At 39.7% G+C, this 24,763-nt stretch overlaps 1 protein-coding gene and 1 pseudogene across 7 annotated transcripts in view; one reads left to right on the forward strand and one right to left on the reverse strand.

Annotated features, from left to right (window-relative positions):
- Positions 1-24,763, reverse strand: part of Phkb (phosphorylase kinase regulatory subunit beta) — a 175,867-nt gene that overhangs the window by 86,062 nt on the left and 65,042 nt on the right. For all 7 annotated transcript variants that reach the window (XM_038312372.2, XM_038312371.2, XM_038312376.2 and 4 more), the window contains 4 exons: positions 9,508-9,571; positions 5,194-5,289; positions 3,902-4,099; positions 529-586 (listed from right to left, as the gene is read on the reverse strand). In XM_038312372.2, the coding sequence (XP_038168300.1) occupies positions 529-586; positions 3,902-4,099; positions 5,194-5,289; positions 9,508-9,571 (416 nt within the window). The remainder of the gene's footprint in view (positions 1-528; positions 587-3,901; positions 4,100-5,193; positions 5,290-9,507; positions 9,572-24,763) is intronic.
- On the forward strand, positions 20,473-21,275 carry LOC119801767 (annotated as a pseudogene).

Here is a 24,763-nt window from a genome sequence, read left to right on the forward strand (position 1 = left end):
GATCTGACATTCACTCAGAAAGCAGAACAACATAAAAGGAAGAGTTACCATTGCGTAAGTCTAATCCATTGCTAAATGAAAGGAATCACTCACTTCAGCAGTTCTTTTAAGATTTTATTATTTTTACTTTGTATGTTTGAATGTGGCTTATGTATGTGCTTTTATGTGCATGTTCATGAGTACATACAGGTGAACATGCATGTGTGTACACGTGTGTGGAAGCCAGAGATTGGCACTGGATGTCTTCCTTAATCCCACTCCAATTCTATGAGACGGGTACTTGAACTGAACCTGGGGCTCTCCCATTTGGTTAAGCTAGCTGGACGACGGCTTCAAGGATCCACCTATCTATGCCTCCCAGAGCTGAAATTACAGCCATGTGCTTTTCAGGCAGATGCCAGAGATCCAACTCAAGCCCTTATACCCACACGGCAAGCACTTTAGCAGCTGAGCCATCTGCCCAGCCCTCAGCTATTCTTTAAGACACGTGTATTCTACATCTTAAATTTCAGGAAAAAGGTCACCTACCATCAATCATCATGTAAAGAAAAAATATGGGAAATTCACATTCAATACCATCGAAGAGCTAAAAGAGAAAATAAAACATTAAGATATCCATGAGCAAATTAGAGCAACCCATTTTAAGTTATATGTAAGGGACTTATTTATAGTAATAAATTCAGGTTGAGAACAACCATTCTTTAAAATTTTTTCAGAACTTTTATTCAAAAGTTCATTTATTGAACTCACTAAAGAACAGTCATTAAATAAACATATACTAACTACTCACTAACGGCCAGCACTAGACAGTGTTTCTCAACCTTCTCGATTCTATGACCCTTTAATATAGTTCTTCATGCTGTGATGACTCCAACTATGAAACTATTTCATTGCTACTTCATAAGTGCAATTTTGTAACTGTTATTAATCGTAATGTAAATATCTTATATGAGGGATATCTGATATGAAACCCCCAAAGGGGTCATGACCCACAGGTTGAAAGCAGCTGAATTAGACAGAGCCCTAGAGACAAAAGTTAGACACCATGTCCCCAGAGGCGCACAGCATAGTGGGAAGACTGGCAAATGAATAAATAACCACAGTTCAGCATACACTGACCATACACATACATTAGCAACATAGACTGAAAAACATCTGGGTCTGTCTTGAGTGTGGAGAAGCGTTATATAGCAAGAAACCAGCTAAAATGTAATGCACTGAGCAAACACCAGAAACTACAGACTTACAGAGTCATAAAACATGCTAAAGAAACAATCACGATTCATTAATTCTAGAATACAAAGGCATAAGCAGTAAAAGCGGAAGCCCAGTGGATGGGCAGGAAGTCAGATCAGGATTCTTACTGCACAAAGACAGACTGATTTGGAGGTAGTCATGAACACTGAGAAGGGTCGAAGTCTTTGTTACATTTATTTCCAGGCTGGGCAGCTGGCAGTACTAAGGAGTTGAGGAACAAGAAATATGAAAATCAACTCAAAACCATAATAGTAATTCAAAGAGAAAAGATGACACCCAGAACTGCGTGTCTCAACTTTAGTACTATGAACATTTTGGGCAAATAATTCATGTGCTACATGGGCTATTTTGTATCATTCCCAGCCTCCACTAATCTGAGGCCAACATAAGCAATAATAAAAAAAATCTATAGATCCTGTTCAGTCTAGTTTGGTAACAAAAGTGTTCAAGGTTATGAACTGCTGGCTTAAGTCAAGGAGTAAGACTGAAGAAGGGGGAAATATTAGGATTTCTGAAGAGGCTAACTCAGTCACATTTTGTGAATGATAAAATTGGTTAAATGGTTGGGGCTAGCAAGACGGTTCAGCGGGAGAGATTGACACTTGTTGTCAAGCCCAAGGGCCTTAATTCCATCCCCAGAGTCCACATGGTGGAAGCTGTCCTCTGATCTCCATATGCTCACTGTAGCATACTCATACATATGGGCACATGCACGTGTGCATGTGTGTGCAGACACACCCAGTCAGTAAAATGATTAATTTTTTTAAAATGTGGTTAAGTGGCGAGGAGATGCCTAGAGTGACTCAGATATGGGCCTAAATGGAGGCAGCCTGTAGGCCACCTAAGTGAAGACGTGTGCCTAAGCAGCAGGTGCACATGTGGGCAGGGCACTTTGGGCACACTATGAGTCAGGGATAGAGTACATCATTAGCAACAATAGCCGTGAAGAAAAGCACAATGACAGTGGATCACAGAAGTAGAAGACGGAGACTGACAAGGAGAGAAGGGGTGGAGGGGAAGACGTGGCCATAGCAACCAGAATACTCCAAAAGAGAGAACAGAGTTAATAGATACAGACACCAAGATGTTCAGGAAAACCAGGTAAGAGAAGCAATAATCACTCTGACGCAGCCGCTGAAACTGCCTGAAATCAGCCGAGAGCTAGGAGGAGGCAATCACAGTGTCCCAAGTCAGTGCCGCTGTTGTGAAAGCTTGTGAGAACTTGCTGAGGTAAGGCTGGACTGGCAGCCGACAGAGCAAGGCACTAGAGGCAGGCTTTGAGAGTTATAATTCAGAGGCTTTGCTTCCAGCTCGACTGCCCAAGAAGCACATAGTTCATGCTGCCAGAGCCATGAGACATGCCTTCCTGCCTTGGTGGACTGTGTCCCTCGGACTAGGAGCCAGAATTACTCTTTCACCACACAAATTGTTTCTGTCTCTAGTTCTGTAACCCAGGAACATAACCAATACACTAGGTCTACACACAAAACACAAATCACTCTTTTCGGGGTGACGGCCATAGACAGAAGGCAGAAGATGGACAAGAATAAGCACTGAGGGATGGTTTAGTTTGGATCTTTAGTTATAGGCATTAATGTGTTTATGCCAAAGGAAAAAGTAAGTTGGGAGAAGCAAAAGGAAGGGAAGGTAGAAGTGGGGAAGATGAGGAACGCAGTCATGTGTCCTATCGGTGAAGAAAATGCTCAGTGGGCTTCACAAGGAAATGAGAAAAAAAAAAAAGATGTACACACAGAAAGAAATATATGTGTATGTGTCTGTATCTATGTAATATTTCTCCATATGTAACACCTCAAGAAAGAGCGATGGCATCTTCTATGAGGTAAGACACGGGGTAAGCACTGATGAAGGGAAAGATGCAGTGGAGTCTGCCACACAGAAACAAGGGGTTAGCAGCAGGAATAAGGCAAAGAACTGAGAGCCGGTGTCCAAGGTTGGTTTGCTTTTTAATAGGGGCTTTTTCTATAGGATCTCACAGCAGAAATGGCAAGAAGTGCAAGCAGTTACAAAGCTGAGTCCGCATAGGTATCCTGGATTTGGCACACACTCAGGCTGTGGCTTCCTCTAGCTGTCCCAGCAGGTGGAGAAGTGCGTGGAGGAGTACAAGCTGATATGTTTTTTGAGAGTGTCTCTCTGTGTAGCCCTCACTGGTCTGGAACCCACTACGGAGACCAGACTGATCTAAAACTCACAGAGATTGCCTGCCCCTGCCCCTAAGTGCTGGCATTAAACACACGAAACACGAGGCCTGGCTCAGAGTAATAGCTTTAATGAGATCATCTGCTTAATAACATAAAAGCAGATCACACATAGAAACAAAGCCATGTAAGAGAAATAGGCAAAAGACTGAAAATGCTAAAAGAATGATTTAACCAATGAATCCATGTGGCCCATGTGGTGAAAAGCGTTAATACTGTTTGATCAGTTCCTATGGATGAAGCGCAATTCTAAGCATTGATACATAAAATCATACAAGCCCCAGAAAAGCTCATGGTATAGGTGATATTATTTGTAGCAACAAATAATGCTTATTTATTATGGAGCAGGATCTTAAATCAAGAAGGCAGTCTCCTGGATCTGTGCTTTCCACCACTTGCACGTGCGAGCATGGACCAGTTTGTGGTACCTTAATTTCAGCTGGTTTGTAATAGCGTCTGTTGGGATCTTCCAGTGATGTTCTGTACCCGTCTCTCAAGAAACGCTTAAATCCATATTTCCCTTTTAATTTTCTGATCACTTTATCAAGTGTCTGGCTGAACAGAACTTCATCATCCAAGGCAAACGCAGGGTAACTGATGCATGGGAGCAGGGCAGCGTCTGTGTTCTAGGGACATTAAGACAAAGAGACTGTTGTTTTAAAAATAAATAAACAGGCAGATAAAAGATAAAGAGACTGTGAGCGTCTGCAGTGACGTGACTAACACGATACAAGAAGAATCACATCAAAGTAAAGTCAAAAACCTTATCAAGTGACAGCGACCTTAAGACAGACGGAGTTTCTATGATGTGTTTCTGTAAACACATAACAAATAACACGTTATCCTTTAACAAAAAGAATTTTCCAGCTTCAATACTAGGCTGTAACTTAAAAATTATAACTGAACAGAATGTAAAAAATGTAATACTTATTACCACAACTTAGTTAGTACAGGAATTTGCCCACAATAGTGAAAAGGAGAGAACCAACAAAAGGCCCAACAACTAACAAGTAAATCAATAGCCATTAGCATTTATATTGTAGAAGCAATTAGATTTATATTACAGAAATTTGTTTATTGAATGGAAACATGCTTGCCCATAAAAACCACTAATATAATTTTTAAAGCAAAAATTATGTTCACTAAAATATGTGGAAATGTATCAGAATGTTGCCAAAGACTATTTAAATGGTAGGCTAAATGGATAGAACATCATTAAATAAACAGATAATACTTCTTTATTGGTTTTGTATTCATTACAATCTGGAATTACTCATATAAAACAGTTAACTATTCTACTTGGTGTAGTTTTTGAAGGCAAAAACCATAAACAATCCCTGGGAAAACATACAGTCAGGTACAGGAAGTATACAAATGTTCATTAGACAAAGAATCAAACATGGTCGGCCACTGTGCCATGCTGAACACAAATTTTTTATATCCCATTATAAAAAAATGAATCCTTTGTTAAAAACAAAAACAAAAAAAAAAACAACGTCTATTTTCCCTGTGGTTTAACAAAAGACTCAAAGGACTGGACAGGTCTGCCTAACTGTTTACTTCCTGACCAGCATCGGAGGCTAGAGGAGGAGACACGTCTCCACTGCATCTCCTTATCCTGCATGAACTCAACACTGCAATGTGCACTCTTGAAAGATATAGCCAACAGCACAAGAACTGTAAACGAGAGCTCATTCTAGTTTGCGGTACATCATCTCACATGAGAGCGTGATTCTCTGGGTAACAGGGAGCACAGTGTCTGCCTGTTGCGATTGTGAGCGTCGAGATCCACAAATATCACTGACCAAGAACAGCCCTGGAAACCGAAAAAGAAACACATTTCAGGGAATTATAAACCACGTGGTATTCTTTCTGTGAGAAAAGACAATTCAAAAACTTTTTATCACTGAATGTAACTCTATAAGAGATTATTAAAGATTAAATAATAAAAATTATTATTATTATTATTATTATTATGTTTTACATATAAATAGATGCTTTGCCTGCATCTATTGTGCACCACATGACTGCCTGGTGCCCATGAACACCAGAAGAGGGCATCAGATCTCCTGGAACTGGAGTTACAGACAGTGTGGGCATCTATGTGGCTGCTGGGAATTGGACTTGAGTCTTCTAGAAGAACACCCAGTGCTCCTTAGACATCTCTCTAGCCCTTTATTTTCTTTTTGTATGCTTTCAATATTTCCTGAATTTCTCGAAGCGATCATATATCATTAGATATTATTTTAATATTTTCCTCTTTTCTTATAAATCATGTTTTGATCTTATAAGTTGTCTAATAAATACATTCATTTTAATGAAGAAACAGTTTAGCTACTATGCTGAGATAAATCAAGAAATAACTTTGATAAATAAATATGCTTGTGAACACCTAAATAATTTTGATTATATTATCAAACTACACAAGTTTAGGTAACAATCCAGAATTATGTATAAAAATATGTTACAGTACAAAGTGATGATCGGAGAATCTTCAGTAACAACACTGGCAACTCCTCTTCATATTTTCATGCCTGACTTCATGAAAAGCACATGTGGCGAGGGCTATCCCTCCAACTGATGATGGCAAACCCTTGCTCAGCAGAGTAAAGCGAGAAAATCCAGTCTGCCACAGAAACCCATTTAATGAACAATTGGGCTATATAATTTCCCTACACTTAAAAAAAAACTTTGAAGGACAAGAAATTTGAATAAAAAGACATATATAAAAAATGCCAATTGATCTGCAACATGTCAGAAAAATTTTGCCATTTAGACATTACTGCATTTCATGCTCAACAGCACAGTATAAATGAACATAACTTTAATGGGAAGCTAAATATTTTTAAAACACATAATAAAAGGGCACTAGAAAGATTGCTTCCATTACAAAAAAAAAAGTACTCAAAAAATAAATGAGAAAAACCAGGCATCATTTTATTTTTTAGGTAGTTTTACAATCACATTCTAAATCTCATCCCAATTCTACCCAACATCAAAGACTCACACACTCTGAAACGCCAAAGCCTGGACTCCATCACCTAACTGAAATTTCTAGCCTAGGAGGACCAGCCAGGAAATCCGAGTATCAGACTCACTAGTTATATATGCTTCCTGTAAACTCGTGTTCTCTGTGAGCATTCTCTTGTAAAACAGAATGATTCCTCATTCAGAGCGCCATCTTCAACAAGCCTCTTAACTCTGGCAATGATTTGATAAAGGATGAGTGAGGCTCTCTCAACAGCTATACTGCAGCTGAGCAGAGTCCTGGGCTCCCGACGTTCCTACTGGCTTTAGAAAGCATGGCTGGTAGCTGCTCTCGTCAGAGTACAACATATTCACTGTGACGTAAGCAATAATGAATTTGAACACCGCTCCAGAACACAGAACTGACCCAGATGCAAGGCACATGGTGATATATGACAACCTCACAACTGGCTTGGTGGGAAAAGTCCCTGGGTCGTGGGAGAACTGAGGATCAAAGCCAGAGCCTGAATAATGGCAGAAGCAACAGCAAGCAGACAGAAGAAAGTAAGTGGGTTAGGGGTCTGTGAATACACAAAACAACAGGAGCTAATGTATCTGTAGGCCAATAACTGTCTGGAATAAGACCTTCACAATATACAATCTATGAAAAAATAATTTATAACAAAAGAGCAAATTTGGTAAATCTATTATGTGATAAAATAAACGGTAAACTACTATTTTCTGGCCACAAATAAGTAACTTAGTTATTTAAACTCATCAAGTATTTGTTGTGGTCCCAGTTTTTATCTGTTAGTCTTGAGACACATGCCTACGGAAAAATAATCTCATGAGGTGACACCTTCTAACACTGAGATGGAATATCAGTGAACTCTACCATTTGTATAAAAATATATATCACACTATAGGCATCATGGCCCAGATTTCCAGGAGGGGAGGAAACAAAAAACAAAACCCCAAACCACACAGGAGTTAGAAGCAAGTCTTTCACGTCACTGAGGAGAGCCCTCACAGAATTATCACCCGCACATTTCAAAGGAATGCAGATGTCTGCTCTGTTTAGAACACAGCAGATCGTGAGCAATCTGTCATCACCAATTACAGATTCTGCCCTAGGTGCATTTATCAGTCCTTCCCTCCCACAAATAAACACAACAGGAAAAGAGGTGTTATGGGAATTACTTGAGAGACCCTCTTAACTTTGGCCACTTGATATTTTATGTGTATAAGTGTTTTTGCTTGTGTGTATGTTTGTACCTCATGTGTATGCCTGCTGCCCACAGAAACCAGATGGGTTGTCAAATCCCCTAGAACTGGAGTTTAGTTGGTTGTGAGCTGCCATATGGGTGCAAGGATTAGAACCTGGCAGAGCTCTTAACCACTGTGCCATCTCTCCAGTCCCTAGGTTGATTTTTAGCCTCTGCTCCGTAAAACCATAGCTCTGTAGCTATGCTGACCCTACCCAGAGCCTCCTTACAACTAACAGCTCAATCTTTCTGTTCAAGTTAGTATCTGCCATTGCTTGTTCTAATAGAGACACAAGATGATTGAACTTGACCATCACCTTGGACATGAGCTTTAGCAGTATGGAGGGCTGTCCTCTACCCTTCCTTCAGCCTCATGACCAGAACACTTCTGAGACTACTGAAATACTTGTTGATCTGATAGTTTCTGTTTAATTTTCACTTTTTCATGTACACTTTGGTACGTCAATTGGCTGGTTTTAGGTTGTGTCTCACCTGAATAGGCTTTTATGACTGTCTTTTTTCTGTATCTGTTCCCATTACTACTTGTGTGGTTAAAGGAAAAAGACCTAATTTGCTTCTATTTCTACCTGCAATAATAAATGAATAGCCCATTTAGTAACACTTAACTATGTGTTATGTTAAAAAACAGCCATGTTCTTGACTGCAGTTTAGAATTTCTGAGCATTAAAACTCTAGGGTGGCTATAGCTTCTTTTATACCAGGTCAAGAGGGAGCCTAGGTGTCATGACTGCTTTGTGAATTCCTGTAATGTTTCTAATGTGCACACAAGATCAAAAAACACATTCAGAAATAATATTGGCAGAACATTTATAGCTAAGACTCAAAATGCCTGGTTAGGCAAGTTTCAGAAAGAGTACAGCTTTGCTAATCAGGCAGGGACAGCAGTCACAGTGACAGTCTGGAAAATGCCTGGAGAAGAGGGGCATGCTGGTAAACAGCATGCATGGCCTCAGGTACTTGGAAGGGAGGTACACCGTGACCAAAACCAAGCCAATCACTACAGCCCGGACACTCAGCCCGACTCAGTTTTCTCCTTGGCAGCCTAGGCAGGTCTGACCTTTCCAAATTGCTGTTATACTAAACGCTTCTGCTTTAATCCAGGAAGCCTTGAGAAATTCTAGAGGCGTCTTGGTTCAGCCCAATTTGTTAACTTCCTTATCGGGCTTCCTTTTCTTACCACTTTAGCAGAGCCTGTCCCTGGGGTCAAGGACATCACAATAAAACTGACAGAATCAACTAAACTGGACTCACAGGGGCTCACAAGAGACTGAACCAACAACCAGGGAGCCAGCATGGAGCTGGTCTGGGCCCTTTGCATATATGTTACCGTTGTGTAACTTGGTCTTACGGACTCCTAACAGTGGCAGCAGGGCTGTCTCCGACTGTTCCCTGCTTTTGGGACCCTTTCCTCCCAACAGATTGCCTTGTCCAGCCTTAATAGGAGAGGAGGTGTCTGGTCTCACAGCAATTTGATATGCCATGACTGGTTGATGTTGATGGGGGGGGGGGCTGCCCTTTTTTAAAGAAAAAGGGAGGAGGAGTGGATAGGAGGGGGATGGGGAACTGCAGTCAAGATGTAAAAACAAACTAACAAATAAAAAAATACCACTACCAGCAAATGAAAGTTAAACCTTAATTGGCAAATTATTTCAAAGCAAAGCTGTTCAAGCATGGGCTACCACATACATTTCAGACAGTCATAAGTTTTAAGGAAATGACTTTGATAACAGACAGTAAAATTACATAAACATGCAATTAATCAATTAATTATTTTTTTTTACCTGGTTTCCAAAGAGGTTAAATCCATTAATTGCTTCTAAGGCTGCTTTTGCTAAACCAACAGAGCTAGAGAGAAGGAAAGACATTATGTTAATTTTATTTTTTATACTAATCACCCCTGAAAACTGTTTCGAGGTTAACCTTGACTTAGATTCTACCACTGAATGGGGCAATTTTATTTCCGTCCGTGAACTCCAGAAAGAATGGTGAACTTGGGGGTGAGCCTCGTGCAGTCGCCGCCAGCCGGACATTACTGAGATCAATGGAACGGGCTCTTTGGAAGTCAGTTCTGAGCCTTACAACAGAATTGTGTGTCATATACATATTACAGAATGCAATTTGGCATTGTCACTCAAATATGCACTCTCTAGGATCCCATAAAATCGGCATTACTTCATGTTCTCAGAATTACGGATCACTGTAGCTCATTCTGGGCTATATTCTGTAGTAAAATGAGTGCTATTTCCCTCAGTGTCCCACTCCTTTGGCCTCTCAGAGGCTACATATAACAGTGCTGAAAATGACTCATTCCATTAAAAACACAACGTTCTATACAAGTGTTCTAAGAAGAGTCGATTTTCATCCTTGCTTCGATCACGCCTGTTTCTGGTGGAACTGAAGTTCTCATGTCCAGTTTGCTGTACTTACTGCACATCTGTATTTATTTTACACAGAGTTCACATTATCGAAAATCAACAAACTGTCATCAAGTCAGTATTTCTCTATTATAGTCCCTAAGTAGGAGCAGCAGCAGCAGCTAGGAACATGCTAGGAATGCCAGTTTTCGCTCTTCGCTGGGGGACGGTCCCAATAAGTAATGTTTAAAAGCCCTCCATTTGTTAACATGCATGTCAAATTTCAGAATGACTGGCTGAGTGTGTGGCTCTGTTGCAGGACCCCATCCTCAGGGTACAGCATGGCTGTTGCTATCTTAATCAGAGCATGTGTGACTACGCACAAGAGATGGGGAGGGGCATTACACTCTCACCTGAAATCCCAGCCCTCTTCAGATTAGCCCCGCCCCACCCCGCCCCAGCATATCTAATTCTGGTCAGATGCATGTGGCTTGTGGAGAGGCTGGAGTACAGAGGGTAGAACGTGAACTGAAGTGGGGGTCAGAAGAATCACTCCAACTATGCAGCTGTAACATCGTCATTCATGTTGGGGTGGGGGGTTCTGGTGATGTAGCTACTGTGCTCACCTGTGTTCCCATAACTACCCAGCACCTTGCTCCTGTAAGTACGGTAAAGTCACTGGCTCACCAAGCTGAGCACGGATGCAGTGATCATTGGCTAGGGCCCTGCCTGTGGCAAGTAGTAGTTTACCCACATCTCTCCTCGGAAAAGTTCATTGGACAAGTTCAGTGCTTCCTACTTTAAGGCCTTGGACTCTTTTGGGACCTACCAAAAACTGAACAAATGAATGAATAAATGAGAACTGTCATACTAAGCTATTTATTACTGCCTTATCAGCATTTATAGATGTTTATATATAAACTGTTCTCAAGCAATTCATTATAAGGCAAAAAGTGATTAAACACTTTAAAATCGATGTGGATGTGAGGGTGAGATGGGAATGGCATTCCTTGTTCTCATTACGTAAAACAAAATCCCAGACATTACAAATAAAACACATATTAAGGCTCAAAAGACAAGGCCATAATCTTCAGAACTTCAGGAACAACAATGTAGTGATTTCCCTGGGTTTCCTTCTTTGCCTTGTAGACTGACAGCTACAGATGAACTGAAAATGCAGAGACATACCAACAAAGCACTGATAAACAAGGCTCGTGGCTAACTACCCTGGAGTATGCAGAGCAGTAGCAGAGGCAGGAACAAGGTGCACGAGAGACTGTACCCTGGAAAGTTGTGCTGTGACCCCCACACTACTTCCCAGGGCACAGCATATGTTCATACAAACACATGCGCTCTCTCCCCTCTTCTCTCTCTCTCTCTCTCTCTCTCTCTCTCTCTCACACACACACACACACACACACACACACAATTATGTGGCAAGGGAACTCATTTTTTTTTTTTTTGTTCAGCCTCTTTGATGTTCTTTAAGCTAGTTTCTGGTACCTTTATAGGCATGTTCTTCCTTAGGTTGAGAAAGTTTTCTTCTATGATTTTTTTGAATATGTTTTCTGTGCCTTTAAGATGCGATTCTTTTCTTCTTCTATCCCTATTATTCTTAGGTTTTGTGTTCTCATGGTGTCTCAGAATTCCTGGATGTTTTGTGTTATGAATTTACTGGATTTAATATTTTCTTTGACCGGTAAATCTATTTCCTCTATCCTATCTTCAACACCTGAGGTTCTCCCTTCCATTTCTTGTATTCTGTTGGTGATGCTTACATCTGTAGTGCCTGTTCGTGTTCTCAGATTTTCTATTTCCAGAATTCCCTTGGTTTGTGTTTTCTTTATTGTTTCTATTTCAATTTTCAAGTCTTGAACCATTTTCTTCACCTGTTTGTTTTTTCTTGGCTTTCTCTAAGGGATTTATTGATTTCTTCCAATTTTTTGTTTGTCTTTTCCTTGACTTCTTTAAGGGAATTTTTATTTTCCCTTTAAGAGCATCTATCATCTTCATAAACTAATTTTTAAGTTCATTTTCTTGGGTTTCAGTTGCATTGGCATGTTCAGGTCTTGCTGTTGTAGGATTACTGAGTTCGATGGTGCTATATTGCTCTTTCAATTATATTCTTACACCTGTGTTTACTCTTTTCTTCCAACTAGTGTGGTTCATGCCTGTGCTTGTTCTTCCAATTGTGGTTTGCACCTGTGCCTATGTAGTCTGCTGGGGTTGTTGGGGAGAGGGGTGTTGGTTACTGGGAGGATGTTCAGTTGCATGGCGTAGCAAAGTGGATCTTGGAGGGACAGAGTCCAGTGAGTGGCAAGGTTGGGGGCACAGCCTGGAGGCAGGTATCTCATGTGCTTGTAGGCTGGTGGGGACTACACACACACACACACACACACACACACTCACTCACTAGAACTATGAAAAAGGTTTCTCTATTTGATACTAAGGACCAGGAAACAGCAATCATTTAGATAATAGCCAGCCCACTCAGATAAAACTGTGATGCTGCCCTATTCAGTCAATGCATGCTCAGTCTCAACATCCTCAGCTTCTGTGATGCCAAGAAAGTAAAGAGAGAAAGCCAAGGGTTCAAGATGGATGGTAAGAGCCCTTCCCAATCAACCTTGGTATCAGCAAGGACTCTGGGCTCTCACCACCCCCATGATTAAATTATAGAAGTGAACATTTCTTTCCTATTAAGATTGTGTCAGAAGTAACCTAGTAGGGAGGCATTCAGTTAAGAGCAGCTGCTGCTCATCCTGAGGACCAAAGCTCAGTTCCTAGCACTCTCATTGAGTGATTCACAACTGCATGTAACTACAGCTCTAGAGGATCCAATGCCCTCTTCTGGCCTCTGGGGGCATCTGTACACATGCGCACACAGACACACAAATAACTAAAAATAAGAAATCTTTAAAAAATAAATTAAAAGAAAATGAAGAGTTAAACTACAATTTAACTACACACTGCCAGTGAAAATCTCGTTTCAAATATAACAGTACAGGCAGAAAGTAAATAGTTAGTAAAACGTATATGCCATATAAACACTATTCAAAAGAAAACAGGATGAATACAATAATGATAGATGAAGACTACTTCAAAGCAAAGAAAATAATCAGAGAGACATTATATGATAAAAGAGTCAACGCAACAAGAAGACATAGTAGTGCTGAGTATAATATATATGAACCAACCACAGGACTTCAAGGTACACGAAGTCAAAGTGACAGAACAGAGAACCATCAAAGGACAGTCACGCTGGAGACATCAATGATCTCCTTTAACAAGCTGGTAGAACAAAGGGATGAATCAGTATGGATATAGGAGGACTGAATGCAGCTACCACTGGGAAGTGGGATACAGGAGGACTTAATGTCACTACCACTGGGAACTAGGATACAGGAGGACTGAATATCATTATCCCTGGGAAGTGGGATACAGGAGGACTGAATGCTACTACAACTGGACTTGAGATACAGGAGGACTTAATGCAGCTACCACTGGGAATTGGCTTTTAGAATGATCTATACAAGGCAAACCACACAAATACTTAAAAGTTTGTTATTTATTATTGTTGCTTGCATGTACGTATAATGTGTGTGTACCATGGTGTGTGCGTGGAGGCCAGAGGACAACTACTCGTGTTGTTTCTCTCTACATACCCTTATGTGGGTTTTAAGGATCAAATTCAGGTTGTGAGGCTTTCAAAGCAGGCTTTTCACCCACTGAATCATCACATTGGCCCCAAATACACATCTTTTAAAAGTATATGCTAATATACACCAACACAGTCTATACACTGGCCATAAATGGACGCCTCAAAAATAAAAATGACTTATGTCACATTGTGTTCTCTGTTAACAGTGGAATGAGTGAAGTTGATAGCAGAAAAATAACAGAATCTGACTGTTCTCTCATAGTAGGTCTAAAAAGGCACACCCTTGCAGTTGCCACAGGGCTCACAGAGAACATCTCCATGAAATAAAGGAAACAATGGATACAGCCAACATATGACACGTCAAAACATGTGTGAAAAAGCTAAAGTATTTTATAGCATGTATTTAGAAGAGATTCAAATCAATTATCTAAACCTTCACCTTAGTTAAGCCTTCACCAGAAAAAGAGCAAATCATACCCAAATTATATCAAGAACAGAAATCAATGAAATTCAAGACCAAAAAAAAAGTCAGAAAAGTTATGAAATAATGAGCTGGTTTTTAAAAAAGCATCACTAAAAATGACAAATATCTAGAAAGACTAGCAAAAAACCACAAAATGATAGACACAGTGACCAGTATCAAACACCAGAGACACTACAGATACCAAATGGATAATAAAAAATCTCTACATGCATAAATTTGCAACTTAGAAACTCCATATTCCCCAGAAAAGCAAGAAAACATAAACTACTACTATTTTCTCAATATGAAATTAATAAATTATTAGGAGGTTTATGCACAACAGAAGAAAGCAGTTTATAATGGGAGGTTAAGGAAAGTCAATATGAAGGAGAAGGAGGAAAAAATAACACTAAGGATGCTTGAAATAACCACAGGGAATTTTACATTACTTTATATTAGTCTAAAATAACATATAACACATCTAAGTTTATATATAATATATATGAATGAAGTTATGGTTATGCCATGTGGAAAAATAATGCTTCCCCCAAGAGCCACAGACTATCAAAAATCCTAGCACCAATCATGAGAAACCTCCTTTAGAGTTTGCTAGGGGGATCCAAGAGAACCCCCAAATAATAACAATGTAGGATATTGCTATTGCCTTTGGTTGCCGCCCAGAAATTGAGCGTAGGACCATGTAGCTAAAGACATCACCAACTTTGGACACAGGACTTGGAGGACTCAAGCTTGATCTGACTCCAAAACTTCCTTCTTGAGGACTAGATTTCACAGTATTAGAAGGTCTATGCAAGCTGCCAACAGAAGAAAGCAAGCAATAGTCCTGTCCTGCGGTGACCCCTATGAATCATAACAATGATTAGCAGGGCAGGATATCCTTGAAGGTGGCATTTATGTTTAGGGAGCAACCAACAGTTATCTAACAGGACTTAAAGCCTGATCAGAGGAAAGAAATCTAGCAAACCTAGTGAGGTCCTGGGTCTTAAGAGAACAGAACCTACTGCCGCTGCTGCTTCCCAAACAGCATTCCGCATGCGTACCCTTATACCCACAGATAGTGTAGGTCTTAGCCTTCATCAGAGAAGCTTCCTTTTTCGAGTAGATGGAGACCATGACAGAATGCCACAACCAGTCAAAATACAGACAGCAACTGACCATGGAGTGTCCAGCCCCAGTTAATACATCTACAACAGAACTCCTACACCAAAGACTCAGAGAACATTGTGGAAAAGGGAGAAGAAATATCATAAGAACCAGAGGACCAAGAAGCCTACAGTGGTCTGTATCCTACAGATATGACAGGAAAGCTACACCCATGAAATTTCAACAATATGGCTGCTTAAACAAAATCTGAACAATGGCAATGCCAGCTGGCATGTCAACACAGGGGAAACCCTAAGAGTCCACCTTAAATGAATGACAGGCAATTAACAACTTCTGAGAGAATTAACCTTCCCTGAGGAGGGCCCCACTAAATGGTTACTATACCAAGTAGTCAGAACTAAAATAAGATACATAGAAGCAACACTGAGCAGACCCAGTAGATTGTATTTGTGTGAATATATATATATATATATATATATATATACATTTTTATATGCAATAATAGTAATTCAAGAAAAAGAGGCCACAAATTTTAAAGAGAATGGATAGTACAAAGAGTGTTGGATGGTGTAAAATTATGTAATTATAATTTAATTAGAGAAATAAAGGTCAAGACAAAATTTTGAGGACTATAGGATTTCATTAGATTTATGCCAAATATTTAAAATGAATAATAGAACACAATTCTCCCATGTAGAATTCATGTTATGAAGAAAACATTACCTCGACACCAAAAGATACACATAAGATACAAAATAAAGTCTATATCCTATATACCTCTCCTGAACATAGCCATTAAAATCCTCAACAACATTTGACAAGGTATTAAATAAACTTTCATTATAACTCAGTGGGAATTACTCCAGGGATACAGCCTCATTTAATAATAAAAAGGTCATTCGATGTAATCTATCATATCAACGCTCTATAGCCATATGGTTATATCAACCAATGGATAAAAAGGCATCTAGAAAAACTCAGTGTCTGTTCATAAGAAAAGTTCTCAATAACTAAAAATGAAATTTGATCTAAAAAAATCCCACAGCTAATATTCAATTTCCAAATGGCATGACTATCTATATGAGAAGTCTATTAAAAGAGATGTCAAAGCTCATCAAAATCCCAACAAGACTTTTGTAGTTACAAACAAAATTACTCTGTATTTATAAGAAGAATATAAAAATAATTGCAAAATCAAAGAATAAAGTGAAGGAAGCAGTCTATTCCATTTCAAAATTTATTATACTACTGTATAATTTATTGAAGCCCACATGGTACTGGTAGATGACAGACACACAACTCAGCAAAAGATTTGATACGCATGTCCATTTAAAAATTACTGATAATAAACTATTATCTATACATGTATATCTGTATACATACGTGTGGACATATGTACTGTGTGCCATGGCACATGTGTGGTGGGAAAAGAACAACTTTGTATTGTAGATTCCAGGGAGTGAACTGAGGCCTTCAGGTTGCATGAGAAACATTTTTACTGGCTGTGCCATCCTGCCAGGCATAGGCTCATGGCAATCAATTAACTAACTGAATTTACTTTGTCATGCGAGTGTTCAAACTCCAGGCTTTACGCATGGTAGGTAAGTGATCTCCTGAGCTATACTTCCCCATTTTATTCTTAAGAGTGAGAAAGGAAGACAGCATATGACAAATGGAGTTCAATATCCAGACAGGCAAATAAAGAAAAAGAAACTTTCCCAATCTCAATTTTCACACTTCATAGCAAATTACCTGAAAACAGATCGTGAATGTAAAACTATGAAACTTTGTGTGTCGGGGGTGTGTGTGTGGAGAAAATCTTCAGGATCAAAGAGCTATCAAGCACCACATCAAAAGCGTAAAGCATAAAATTAAGAATTGATAAACAGGTCTTCGTTGGAATGAACAACGTTCCCTTTACAAAAGGAATCCTGTATTACTGTTAGAAGGCGCAGGATGGAGAGACGGCTCAGCAGTCTAACTGTCAGTTCAGTTCCTAGCACACACATGGCAGCACCACCATCTGTAACCCAGTTCCAGGGGAGCCAATGCCTTTTCTGACCTCTGAAGGCTCCTGTGCGCATGTGGTACTCAGACACATACACAGATGCATAAAATAATTTTTAACTTTTTAAAGATAGGATGAGATGTTGTGTCTATAACACGGGGCAGAGCACTTGCCTAATGGGCATGAGGTCCTAGGTTGAGCCCCCACGATCCCAACAAATAAATAAACACTGGTATATAGATTATAAAAAGAACTCTCAAAACTCAGCAAAAAAAAAAAAACTAACTAGAACAATGACAAAAATATAGAGAAACATTTTTGCCAAAAAGGATATACAAACCACAAATAAACACATGAAAAGATGTTCAACATTATCAGCCAATGGGAAAGCCACATAAAATCAGAATTAGACATCATTATAAGCCAGCTAGACTGGCTAAAATAAAAACTACTGATGAGCCCAAGATAGAGAGACACCACATCACCGCTGGTGTTGGGAAAGCAGGTTTATACACGTATTCTAGAAGGGTTTGCAAATATCTGGACAAAACCTAACCATGTAACTATGACATGCATATAGTTACTAAGTATATAACATCTTATACTATGCATTGAGCCCGATTTCACCTCACACAAAACCTGTATGATGCAGTTTCCTTTTGTGATGCCTGTGCTTCAGGCATCAGATCCTAGAAACCATCGCCTGATCCTAGGTCACAACTGCTGTGCTTAGCTTCTTCCCGGCCAGCTATAGTTCTCCATATTATATACAGTCTTTGAGCTACATCAAGTTTATTTCTGTACATGTAAAATCCATATCTACCTATTGGTTTGCAAGTGGCTATCCATTTGTCCCATGATTCCATACTGAAAAGACTATTCTTAATTGGGTTATTGTACTATCAAAACGAATTGACCATATATGAATAGACTTACTTCTGGACTGTTAATTCTATTGATCTCTATGTCTATTTGTATTGACAAATCACACTATCTTAAATTACTGTAGCTTTGTAGTAAGTCTTGTTTTGATGGAGAGGGGAATATTTTATCTTATTTTTTTTTTTTGAGTCAGGGTCATATGTAGCCCAAACTAGTCTCAAATTCACTATGTAGCCATGATCTTGAACTGCTAATCCGTCTGCCCCTGTTCCCACCTTCCAAGTGCTGATAGTAGAAACATCAATTTTGTTTTGCTTAGTGTGGGTCCCAAATACTCAGGAGGCTGAATCTGGAGGACCATTTAAGTCTAGCAGCTGAACCATTTGTAAACATAGAAAAGGCAGTGGGGCTAGGGAGGAAGGGCAACTAAGTGGCTATAAAACGATTTGTAAATGGTTTTACAAAAGAAGTAAACACTGTATCTTAATTAAAATACACATTTACGGCTTACGTATATTTTAATCTTCTTTCCAAATATAATTAAATAAGTAATTAGACATGCTATAAATTGACAAAACACACTAATTTGTTGTTCACTAGTTATTGAAATCTTTGGCAACAGCAACTTATTTCTATTGTGATCTTACATTTAACTGACAAATAATACGTGCTGTTGGGAGAATTAAGAAATACTTCAATGGCAGAAGGAATTCATGATCCAGTTATTAGCTGTTGACTGTATTAAGTGACTGTGCAATAGAACATATGCTGAGAAGATCACTGCAAGGTGATATCGCAGGTTTTGTTCCAGCGTTCATTTAAGAAAGCTCAAATACAGCAATAATTACTTAAAGATAGTTTGTAGTAAAATGATTTGTAATAAAAAAACAAATAATTTCTAGAGAAGATGATAAAATTAAAGCTAGGTAATTGATAAGATACCAGGAAACCTACACATCGCCAGGCATGACACCAGGCTCACAGACTTCTGCTTAGACCACTTGGCCTTAGTCCTGCGCTGTTCAATTGTATTTATAGGACAAGGACTTTACAGTAGTGCAAATCCAACTGTGGTTTACAAATGGCTCCGTATGAAAAATGCATAAAGTGAAGCAGAATCATAGAGAGATGTTTATAGTCAAATTAGAAAACAAAAAGTTACTTAAGAGTTCCTAAGTAAGCCAGGCATGGTGCTACACCCCTTTAATCCCAGCACTTGGAGGCAGATGCCAATGGATTGCTGTGAATTGAAGCCAGAGCTACTCAGTGAGATTCTGCTTCAAAATAAATAAATAAATAAATAACAAAAACAATTTAAAAAAAAGACCAATTAGTTAACTTAACTAATGAATGCCATAGGAATAAAAAGGAATCAAACCACTACTTATCTAATATTTTTTTCTTTACTAGAAAACAAGAACAGAATATAAAACTTTTAAAACCTTTAAAATTGGATTTTAATTCTTTTACTTCTAATGTCATCTTTAATTTCAAACACAAGAGTTACTGAGGAAGCAAGGGGATGATTTGGTTGACTGTGAGAGTCTATTTAGGAGTCAGAGCAGGAAAAACTATCCCTTAAGGCTAGGGTTAGGGTTCAATGGATGCTTTATTAGTAAAACTTGACTTTTCACCGAGAAAAGGAGTCCAGGCTAAAACGCAGCCCCAGAGGCAATTTGAGATTAGTTGGATAGGCAACAGAGTTGAGAACTGATAATGCTATAAATAGAACCAAGGTGCTATTGGCCTCGGGAATGAACGGGAGAGCGAGGAGGAACATGGTCTGGTGGATCCCACGTGTCCTGGGAGAAACTGGAAGAAGTTCAGACTCAGAAAAAACCAAATCAGCAGAAAAAGCATGCGCCCAGCAAATGAGATGACTCAGGAGATGTTTAAGACAAGTGGTAAATTTGGAGCAATTAAGGGAGCCGTCTACTGAAGCTCTGGGAAGGGTGGGACTGCACTGATGGATTCAGACGAAGGGTTGAAGAGCATGGTTGAAAAACAACAATCTGGGGCCTTTCTAAGAAACAGTAAGTAAGCATAGACTACAGAGCAGAATGTCAAGACCTAAAGATAACCTTGTAACCACGGTGTAGAGGGTTTATGTTTCACCCTAATATTCTTGACCTGGAATCTAGTTCTGATTCTATCATTTACAATGAGTTATAATTTAAAGGGGAAAATTATATACCCCTCCAAACTTTACTTTTTCCTTTTATAAAAGGGGCTGAGACCTCTCTCCTCCAGCCCAGCAAGATGCCCAAGGGAAAGAAGGCCAAGGGGAAGAAGGTGGCCCCAGACCCCGCAGTCGTGAAGAAGCAGGAGGCGAAGAAGGTAGTGAATCCTTTGTTTGAGAAGAGGCCTAAGAACTTTGGCATTGGGCAGGACATCCAGCCCAAGAGAGATCTCACATGCTTCATCAAATGGCCCCGCTACATCAGGCTGCAGCGGCAGAGGACCATCCTCTATAAGAGGCTCAAAGTTCCTCCTGCCATTAACCAGTTCACCCAGGCCCTGGACCGGCAAACAGCTACCCACTTAAACTTGCCCACAAGTACAGGCCAGAGACCAAGCAGGAGAAGAAGCAGAGGCTGCTGGCCCGTGCTGAGAAGAAAGCTGCCGGCAAAGGGGACGTCCCAACTAAGAGACCACCTGTCCTTTGAGCGGGCGTCAATACAGTCACCGCTTTGGTAGAGAACAAGAAGGCTCAGCTGGTGGTGATTGCCCACGACGTAGACCCCATTGAGCTGGTGGTCTTCCTGCCTGCCCTGTGTCGGAAGATGGGGGTCCCCTACTGCATCATCAAGGGAAAGGCCAGACTGGGGCGGCTGGTCCACAGGAAGACATGCACCACTGTTGCCTTCACACAAGTTAACTCGGAAGACAAGGGTGCTCTGGCCAAGCTGGTAGAAGCTATTAGGACCAACTACAACGACAGATATGATGAGATCCGCCGCCACTGGGGAGGCAACGTCCTGGATCCTAAATCTGTGGCTCGAATTGCCAAGCTGGAAAAGGCAAAGGCCAAAGAACTCGCCACTAAACTGGGTTAAATGTACTGCTGAGTTTTCTGTACATAAATATAATTACAAAAAAAGGGGGGGCTGAGGCTCTCTGCATGACTGAAATACAAATTTGATAACTCTTCAATACCACAGACTGCAATTATTAAAGAACTGTTAAGCATAGATATAAAAGGGAGGACTGCAGAGTCGTCTCGGAAAACCAGAAATGAGTTGTTCAGTGGCCAAGGGCCGAAGCCTTCTGCATACAAAGTGCAGCTTAGAAGGGCACTGCTCAGTGTGCCAAGAGAAGGAAGAGCCAAAGCTTCAGCAACAGTCAGATCCCCCATCCTCCACTCCATCTTCTGCTACAGAGATCTGTAAAGCGCAGACACAGGAACGGCAAAGACTCCAAAAAGTAAGGAGAGTATACATACCACAAGCATTGCTACACACAGACAGATGCCTGATTCAAGAGAATCACAGTGACCATGAGTTTAGAACAATGCATTCACCGGCCTGGGCCTTGCCAAGTTGGCTAGGCTGGTTGACCAGCAAGCCCCTAAGATCTACTTGTCTCTGCCTCCCCAGTGCACCACCCACACCCTGCATTTTAACATGAGACCTGGTTATCAAAACAGGTCCTCAGTTCTAAGGCAAGCACTTTACTGAAGGCGCCATCTTCCCAACCCCAGAGACAGATGATTATACTGAAGCCCTACCCTACAAACAGGATTTGGGTAAATGACTAAAGGGTCCTGTTAGACTCAACTAGTTGTGCTGGTTCGAATGAGAGTGGCTTAATGAGATTAAGCACTCAGATATTTGAAAGCTTAATCACCGGGGAGTGATACTGTTTGGGAAGCCTTATGAAGTATGACCTTATTGGAGGAGATGTGTCACTGGGATTGGGTTTTGCGACTGCAAAAGCCTGAACCAGCATCACCCCCCTCCCCCCACCAGCCATCTGCTACCTGCAGATCAGTATATAATGCTCTCAGCTACTGCTCCACAGCCATGCCTTTCTGCTTCCTGCCATGATGATAATGGACTCACCTCTGAAACTGTAAGCGAGCCCTCAATTAAATGTTTTCTAAGAGTTGCCTTGGTCGTGCTGTCTCTTCACAGCAAGATAACGGTGACGGAGACGCTAGCATTTTTATTATACAGTGATGTAAAAGTGATAGCAATTAAGCAGAAAACACATTTTAAACTTTTATCTTTTCTCAGGCTAGAAATACAATTATACCCTACACAGCTCCCAGTCAGCCATGCATTATGAGGATAAACAGCTGATAATCCTTGGCATCCTATATAATGCAAAACTATGATGCTTAGTAAATATACTAGACACATGTTCTACTTATGGACTGTTCAATCTATGATAAGTCTGTCTAGAAGTAGCCCCATTTAGAAGAGCACCCATATAGATTAATTCAAAGCAGTGTGAATTAAGAGAAAAGCTTACGGATGTAGTAAGCCTTGTGAATTCTGCGGTGGTGAACAGATACAAATAGGCCCACACAATATGTAGGTATCCTGTTATAGAAATCAATGAAGGGTCATGACTTGATCCTTAGGTGGAATGAGCTCTATATTCTACTACACAGTGCAGAAAGACCCTAGTTACCTATCATTAATACCATTACTCTGTCCATGAACACAATGGAACAGTTTCCTTATTGTTTCAAAATATATTCTTTTGGCATCAGAGATGAGACACCTAAAACAGGCGCTCAGAGATGGAGGGTGTCTACGAAAAAATAATTTCGTATAGAATAAATAATAAGAGTAATATTAAATGCATGAAACCTACCAAACTCAAATGGCAAACCTCATTACCTCATTAGCTGGCCAGCTACAGTTAAAATTAATTTTTCATGGAAAGAATAGCAAAGAAAAAAAATCACAGAAAGATTTTCTAATTATTGAATTAAAATCTGGCACCTGAGTTGTAAGAAAACCACTAGACGTTTCTGTGTGTTCATCACTGACATCTCAAGATGGTCACTTTTGTTTTTTTTTTTTTAATATTTATTTATTTATTTATTTATTTATTTATTTATTTATTTAGTATGCAATATTCTGTCTTGTGTGTCTGCCTGCAGGCCAGAAGAGGGCATCAGATCTCATTTCAGATGGTTGTGAGCCACCATGTGGTTGCTGGGAATTGAACTCAGGACCTTTGGAAGAGCAGGCAATGCTCTTAACCGCTGAGCCATCTCTCCAGCCCTGTTTTTATTTATTTTTATGTTGTATTTATTATTACTATTATTTTTTGGTTTTTTTTTGTTTTTTTTTTTTTTTTTTGAGACAGGGTTTCTCTGTGCAACAGAGATCCGTCTGCCCCTGCCTCCCAAGTGCTGGGATTAAAGGCATGTGTGCACCACCATGCCTGGCTAAGATGTTCATTTTTTAATAGGGCTTTTAACCAAGAATTCTTTCTGAGTTTCTGGTAGTTTCTGTACAAGGAAGAAATTTTAGTTCAAGTATTTTAGAATGAAAATAATATAGTAGAATCAGAATAGCATCTAATTAAGTGGTTACTAAAAAGCAAGGAAGGGGCAAAAATATTAAAAAAGAAAAGTTTTAAATAACACTGTCTATACAGATCAATTTTTTTCTCATGCAATTTAACTGCTGTCTGAATGTTGAGGATGTAATTTAGAAGGTAACAGAAATAAAACATATTACACTTGTTTAGGAGTCATCAGACATAATGTCTAAATGAAGCTTTCTCAGAAAATTTCTCTACTTCACTAAATTCAATGATTGCTGCTATTCTGCTCTACAAGTAAAAGTGTGTCATGTGATAAAAATTTATACCGAACGGTCTATATACTAGCTTATCAGGATTAATTTGACAGTGCTTTTTATTTCAGTCTTTCGTACTGAAATGTTCTTAAATAAGTGATATATGAGTATTCTAGTTCTCACTAACGATAGGTATTCAAAATATATAGCGTATTTAAATTATTGTAGCAACCCTCTAGAGTAGCTACCATTAGTCCCATTTTAAAGATGAAATAGAGCCGTATGACGATTATACAACTTATTCAAGTTTACACAGCTAGGATCTGGAGGTAGCTTTAAAATAAGTATATTACATTAGCTTAATTCGTCGTAGATTCGTTATTGATTAAAACAGACAGAGTTGTAAATTCTTTTCTAAAAGGATTAATTTTATTATTTTAAGCTATGCAAACATGTGGGCCTGTTTGTGGGCCTGTGCACATGAGGTGGTGTCAGAGGACATCAGATTGCCTGGAACTGGAATCACAGGGCGGTTTGAGCCTCCAGACAATGGAGACTGAGTGAGACTCTGGTCCTCATTGAAAGACCAGCACATGCTCTTAACTGCTGAGTCATCTTTCCAGCCCCAAAGATGTAGAGTCTTAACCACTATTTTCCAGCCTTGTTTCTATTCTTCATCGGAGAGCCAACAAGTCAAACTGCTTGCTAGTGATGGATGACCTTGGCTTAAGTTTGTTAGTGCACCACCTTTCAGAAAAAGCAGAGCCCGTGGACTTGTACTGTTT

The sequence above is a fragment of the Arvicola amphibius genome, chromosome 15 (assembly GCF_903992535.2).
Source record: "Arvicola amphibius chromosome 15, mArvAmp1.2, whole genome shotgun sequence".
Classification (NCBI taxonomy): domain Eukaryota; kingdom Metazoa; phylum Chordata; class Mammalia; order Rodentia; family Cricetidae; genus Arvicola; species Arvicola amphibius.